This window comes from Capra hircus, chromosome 3 (assembly GCF_001704415.2).
Source record: "Capra hircus breed San Clemente chromosome 3, ASM170441v1, whole genome shotgun sequence".
NCBI lineage: Eukaryota > Metazoa > Chordata > Mammalia > Artiodactyla > Bovidae > Capra > Capra hircus.
The window spans coordinates 107,107,413-107,114,631 of record NC_030810.1 but is presented as its reverse complement, the minus strand read 5'-3'; the positions used below and the strand labels follow the sequence as shown (position 1 = coordinate 107,114,631).

Genomic DNA, 7,219 nt, shown 5'->3' with positions numbered 1-7,219 from the left:
CCTCAGAGTTGCCTCCCTGGCCTCAGTCTGCCAGTCCCTCTGCCTGTCCGTCTCATCTCTCTGCATCCCCAGTTTCTCATCTCAGGCTGTCTTATGAACTGACTTCTCTCTGTGTCTCCAGCAGGGAGCTAGGTAGAGAGACATGGAACATTGTGCTCTTAGGAAGAAATAATGAAAACCTGCCAGCTAAAATAACAGAAGTCTTCAAAAGCTGTTAAACCATTTTTTATCCAATATGAATTGCTTTAAGTTTTACACACAGCTAAAAAAATAAGTTTCTGGTAAATGGATAGATTTGATCACTTTGATGACTTGTTGATGACTTGATCATTCACTAAATTGGCATTTGACAAATTGGCTCCCTTCTTCCCTCAGCACCTCTCCAACAGGCACATCACATTCAAAAGTTCCTGCTAGGTAGCTGTCAGGGACATGTCTGACTTGTGAGAAGAGTCATGGGGTTCATCTTTGTGGTACAAATTCATAAAAGTTCATTAGCAGTAATGTTGTAAATACCCATTATGGGTGCAAATACCCAATAAAGAACATTCTTATCCTGTGATTCCAGTGGCAAATAAATAGATATCTGTTGAATGAAGACTTCAATAATGTCATGCTAATAATTTTTTTTTCAGGTGAATGAAGCAATTTTGGAGATCTATCTTTTGTTACTAGGCAGAGTTTTGGTTAAGATGAGGTTCTGGTAAACAAAGACTTTAATCAAATGTTGGTATAGCAAATGTTTGTGAACTAGCATTTTTTGTATTAAAGTTTAAAAAGTATTAAATATAGGACCTGATGTGAGCCTGCAGTTTTTTTCCCCTTAATGCCAACACCAATGGTTCAATTTTGGCAAAACCAAAACACCCATCATGTTACATTAGAGTTGCATGTTTCAGTCTGAATATGTTTGAATAATCATTGCCCCACTGTTTTGCTGCTTGGTTCTAATTTATTTTATATACATTGTTTTAAAAAATATAAGCATAAGACACTAATATAGAGTTTCACATTTATACATCTTCATATAACATGATAAAAATTAAATTAATACTGAATAACGAGAACCATTTTCTTAAAAAAAATCTTTTTTTAACTATAAAGCAAATTTTAAATTATTACACAAAATGAGGATAAAGGGATCTTTAATAAGCATGACACAAATACCAAACTGACCAAAAAACCACGAAAGAAAGTGCAAGAGAAGTTCATTTATGAATAAGGATGCAAAAATCCTAAATAAAGATATTGTCAAACACTATCACATTAAAAAAATAATACACATTAACTGAGATTTATTCTAATATTGAAATAGTTCAATCCTAAGACATCTATTAATTTATTATTAATGGATTAAAAAAGAAAACCATATGCTATCTTCACAGGTGATAAGTGGGAAACAATACAATTTAATACATTATTCTTGGTAAAATTCTTGATAAAATATGAGATAAAATAAGACTAAATATATACTTCCTTAACATGATACCGCAGATATGCCGTACCCAAAACACAAAATCGTGCTTAATGGAGAAACACTAGAAGCATTTATATTAGAGTTAGGAACAATATAAGGATAATCTTCATGATAATTTAACATGGCTTTGGAAGTATTAGCCAATTCAATTAGATAAGAAAAGAGAATGAAGCATAAACATTGGAAAGAAGGAAGCATAAGTTATAATCATTTGTTAACATTTTTATTTATCCCTGAATTCAAAGGGATCAAATGAAAAACTGTTACAAACTGTAGAGACATTGAATAACATGGCTTAATATATGATTCATATGTATTATCTTAATAAAATTAGAATACACAAGGGGAACAAGACCCCATTTTTAATAACAATAAAATGATGAAGAATTATTATTTCAATAAGATATGCCTTTTGACTTTTGTGCAAGCATGTATAATTTATTGAAAATATAAGAGTGTGTGAATTGAACTTTGAGAACCTAGATAGTACATTTCCTGTGTCTATAATTAACTCTAGTATATGACAGAGCTAAAAAAAAAAAAAAGACAAAAAAACCAGTTTACTTCTCTTTCCACCACTCCCCTCTACAATGCAGCTGACCTTGAATCTTGTACCTACAGGCCTCTTTTTTATAATAGTCAAGGGCCGTTCTTTTCACTCTTCATAGTGGTGAGCTGACTGTGAAACCCTGAAGGTCCTCCCCACAAGGCTCATCCTTCTCAGAGGCCCCAAGTTCCTCCCTGTTCAGAGAAATCATCTCTTTCCCTCCACTATCCCTGTGCAGGTCCTACCTGACCATGAGTATACCCTAACAGGGTTAAGAGGTTCACAGGTCCAAAGTGTGGCTGAAGGCTGAAGGCTGAAGGCTTTGCTTCTCATATTTGGTTATTTAACTGGAAGAGCCACCACCTACCATCTGTGATGCGAGAAAATTTTGGTAGGAACTTGGGAGAGCAGCTCAGTGAGATTGTTCAGGAAGATCTAGGCTCTAGTCCCAGCTCCACCTTTAGGAGGGATCTTTGGGGGCCCAAGGGTAAAGGGGTAAATGGATGGGACAGACCTTGCCAAGGTCCCCCTCATGCTCTGGTTTTTTTTTTTTTTTTTTTTTTTTTAAATTTTAAAATCTTTAATTCTTACATGCGTTCCCAAACATGAACCCCCCTCCCACCTCCCTCCCCACAACATCTCTCTGGGTCATCCCCATGCACCAGCCCCAAGCAAGCTGCACCCTACGTCAGACATGGACTGGCGATTCAATTCTTACATGACAGTATACATGTTAGAATTCCCATTCTCCCAAATCATCCCACCCTCTCCCTCTCCCTCTGAGTCCAAAAGTCTGGTATACACATCTGTGTCTTTTTTCCTGTCTTGCATACAGGGTCGTCATTGCCATCTTCCTAAATTCCATATATATGTGTTAGTATGCTGTATTGGTGTTTTTCTTTCTGGCTTACTTCACTCTGTATAATTGGCTCCAGTTTCACCCATCTCATCAGAACTGATTCAAATGAATTCTTTTTAACGGCTGAGTAATACTCCATTGTGTATATGTACCACAGCTTTCTTATCCATTCATCTGCTGATGCACATCTAGGTTGTTTCCACGTCCTGGCTATTATAAACAGTGCTGCGATGAACATTGGGGTACATGTGTCTCTTTCAATTCTGGTTTCCTCGGTGTGTATGCCCAGAAGTGGGATTGCTGGGTCATAAGGTAGTTCTATTTGCAATTTTTTAAGGAATCTCCACACTGTTCTCCATAGTGGCTGTACTAGTTTGCATTCCCACCAACAGTGTAGGAGGGTTCCCTTTTCTCCACACCCTCTCCAGCTCTGGTTTTATCATGGGCTAAGCATCACCCTGGGGTTTTGGACTTCTCCGGATCTTCTCGTAGATAGTGTGGACGGCTGAAGTACGCTCAGGGTTATGTGAGTGGCAGTTGCCCTTCTCCGAGTCTTTCTACAATTCAAGCACAGTTTAGGAGTTGTCTTGATCAATTTCTAAGCATCAAATAGAAGGGTCAGTCAAGCTACGTCTCTTTATGAGCTTCTTGTCTTCAACCAGGTAGTTCTGACTCTCAAGCCTGATAACTCCCCTAAATACAGCTTCAGCACAGACTCTCTCTTGAACATTGTAGGATCTTTGCACTTGCTCTGTCTTCTATCCAAGATACTGCCTCTCTCCCCACTCCAAGACCTCCATTTTGCTCACCCCCTCATTTCTTTCAGGGTCTCTTTTCTTGGTGAGTTTTTCCCTGACAGCCTTAGTTAAAATCGCACACCACCTACCCCACCTCTCTTTTCTGCTTTATTTTCTCCTAACACGTACCATCACCTAGAACTTGATGGTTTGCTTATTGGTTTGTCACTCTCTGTCCCCTCAACCTAGAATATTCTATGAGACCAAGGACTTTTCTTGCTTTGTAGACTTTCATAGCTCAGATAAAAACAATTCAGGGAACACAGTAGGTGCTCAACAGATATTTGACAGACTTTAATTTGTAAATCACTTTGCTCTCATTGCAAAAGTTACTGTGGAAGGCTTAAAAGTGTCAGATAAATGTAAGCTATTATTACTGTAATCCTCATTTTATAAAAGAATAAACTGAGGTAGAGGGAGGGAAGTGATTTTCTAGAGTTGATCAAGAAGTCTGTGTCACAAACTCATTTTATGAAATGAAAACAGACTCACAGACATAGAAAAATGAACGTATGGTTACTAAGGAGGAAGCGGGGTGAGGAGGGATAAATTAGGAGTTTGGGATTAGTAGACACAAAATACTATATATAGAATGGGATAAACAACAAGGTTCTACTATACAGTATAGGGAACTATATTCAATACCCTGTAACAAACCATAATGGAAAAGAATATGGAAAAGTATATGTCTATCTGTCTAAAACTGAATCACTTTGCTATACACAAGAAACTAACCCAACATTGTAAGTCAACCATACTTCATTAAAAAGAAAGAAAGAAAGAAAGAAAGAAACCTGTGTCAGAGCCTCATATCCATTTCTCCAGACTCTTTCTTTATGCCACCCTCATCCTTTTTGCACTTAGCTTCCTGTCTCCTTAGGGCTTCCCTGGTGACTCAGAGGTTAAAGCGTCTGCCCACAATGCGGGAGACCTGGGTTCGATCCCTGGGTCGGGAAGATCCCCTGGAGAAGGAAATGGCAACCCACTCCAGTATTCTTGCCTGGAGAATCCCATGGACAGAGGAGCCTGGAGGGCTACAGTCCACAGGGTTGCAAAGAGTCGGACACGACTGAGCGACTTCACTTCACTTTCCTGTCTCCTTGAAGGGAGTTTATTTTCTCCACCAGACTGGGAGCTCCCCAAGGGCAGAAACTGAGGTGTCAGAGGCTTCAGCATGGGGCTGCATGTCTGGGTCAGATGTTGCCTCATCTGTTTCTCTATCCCAGAGTTACTCATTGTTCCCCTCCTGTGCTTCTCGGCAGGGGTATTAAGGTTTGGGTCACAGTGAACAATTTCCTAAGTTTCCCAAGGCCCAGGCTAGGTAAGGATGTTACCCAGAGGGACTGCCATGGGAAGTCACAATGTGGAGGGCACTGGGGCAGTTGAGGACAGTGAGTGGAAGACGAGGCTGGGAACGAAGACACCCCTATTCTGCTTCGTTTGCATGGTTCTCTGATAAGTCCAAGTATTCCCTCTATGTCTCACTTTCCCCTACTATAACCTGCTGGGACTGGACCAGATCCTGATGATTTGTGACTCAGTCATCTAGCATTGTCCCCTCTTTGGGGAAGTCAAAGGATGAGAGAGGAGAGGACCTGGCCATTGGCTACTCCTGGGCATCCCTGCTTCTCTTCTGCTCACCCTTTTAGTCCAGTGGTTCTCAATGTGGGACCAGGATCACTTGGGATCAGTATCACTTGGGAATTTGTTAGAAATATAAGTTCTCGGGACTGCCTTGAAGTGAAGTCGTTCAGTCGTGTCCGACTCTTTGTGACTCCGTGGACTGTAGCCTGCCAGGCTCCTCTGTCCATGGGATTCTCCAGGCAAGAGTACTGGAGTGGGTTACCATGTCCTTCTCCAGGGGATCTTCCTGACCCAGGGATCAAAGCGCATTGGAGGCAGGCGCTTCAACCTCTGAGCCACCAGGGAAGCCAAGACCTACTGAATCAAAAACTCATGGAGTGGGCCCAGAAAACTTCATTTTTACCAAGCCCTTCAGGTGTTCCTGATGCAAGCTCTATTTGAGAATCATTGCTCTGGGAAGTCCCTTAGGTGTCCTCTTTTTCCTCCTGTAATTGCTGTCTTCAGTTCTTCCCCACTCGTGAAATCATTCTATCTGTGACTATAGCACCAATTTCCAACCAAGGGTCAGTAGCCAACATGAGATGCCCTCCCAGGAACACCTCATCAATGGGAGGGCATCAAAACATTTACCTAAAGATGTGGTATTAGTGGTAGGATCTCAGGTAGGTAAGACAGAGAAAGACTTGAGGAAGAAGAGGAAATGAGCTTTTCCTGGTGCTCCTCAGCTTCTTAGGTCTGCTCTCAATCCTTGATCTGCTACTGTGTCCTCCTTTTACTTCCTTGTGTCTTATATAGGTGATGGGGTCTACCAGACACCTGGTCATTTACACTGTTTTGCTCTGCCAACCCTCCTTGGATATTGGTGAGGATGTGATGAGGCTGTGGGCATATGAGTGGAGTATGCTCCCCATCAGTGGTTTCCTAACTTGGCACCTCAGCTCCCAACATGCTGTGGGTAGCCAAGCACAGCAACCATATTGTCCAAAGCAAGGATTGGACCCAGAATGTGATAGGGAATAGAATACTCTGGATTTCCCCAGACTTACTGCCTCTGAGCACATAGCAGAACTGGTATGATTTGATTCCCTTGGACCCACCTTAAGGTGTCTCAGGAAGCTGATCTCTTCATAGGCAGAGTCTAGGCTGTTGGTCACACCAGTCTGAAGGTTAGCAGATTCCTCTGTGGGAAGGGCCTGGGGAGTAGCTTTCATGCCTGGAGCCTCTGGCAGGAGAGTGGACTCACCTGTATACAGCAGATGCTCAATGAGAATGAATGGAATTGGAGGTGGCCCCTTGTAAGCCCTTGAGTGAGATCAGTCATTGCCCTCTGGATCATGGATCAGGTCCCAGACTCCTGTCTTGTCCCTGCCTTCCTCTTCTTTTCCTTTCTGGACATGCACATAGCTCCTGCCCCCAGCATTGCTCTACCCCAGGCTTCTATCATGAATGATTCACAGAAGAGGTCAATGAGCCTCTACCTGCCCAGTGCCCTGCCCTCCTCCCTGGGGTCTTGATCCACTCCCTTCCCCCAGATCCCCCTCATCCCAGCCCTCCCGTCAGGGTCTACCCAGCACCTGCCTCTCCTGGTCTGCATCTTCTTTCTTATCCAGATCCACACTCCGGCCCCTAGGCTCACCATCAGAGCCATGAGAAGGATGCCAAGCCAACGCCATTTGCTCTGAAGAGAACCTGGAGTCAAAGGCTGGTGTCAGATCTGCTTCAGTCAAGCCTGTTGGGCAGGCAATGGGGAGCAGGTGGGGCCCCCCCTGGCTCAGAGCCTGTGTCCTGAGTGTACGTCCTTGATGAAGCTCTGACAAGTTTCTTCCTTTCTAGTCTCTCTACACACTAACCACTATTACTATAAGGTTTCATCACCAGACTTTCTGTCCGATCTCTGAACAGGACCCTCAGAGGCTTCCATTAGTTGTGTGTGACACTGTTCATCCTGTTCACCT

General features: G+C 42.5%; 1 protein-coding gene across 1 annotated transcript in view; it reads right to left on the bottom strand.

Moving 5' to 3' along the window:
- LOC102182460 (CD48 antigen) overlaps positions 1,059 to 7,219 on the bottom strand; it is a 44,210-nt gene continuing 38,049 nt past the window's right edge. The window contains exons 4-7 of the mRNA XM_018046336.1: positions 6,843 to 6,953; positions 6,362 to 6,507; positions 3,322 to 3,440; positions 1,059 to 2,569 (exon numbers count right to left, since the gene is read on the bottom strand). Coding sequence (XP_017901825.1) covers positions 3,330 to 3,440; positions 6,362 to 6,507; positions 6,843 to 6,953 — 368 coding nt within the window. The 3' untranslated portion in view covers positions 1,059 to 2,569; positions 3,322 to 3,329. The remainder of the gene's footprint in view (positions 2,570 to 3,321; positions 3,441 to 6,361; positions 6,508 to 6,842; positions 6,954 to 7,219) is intronic.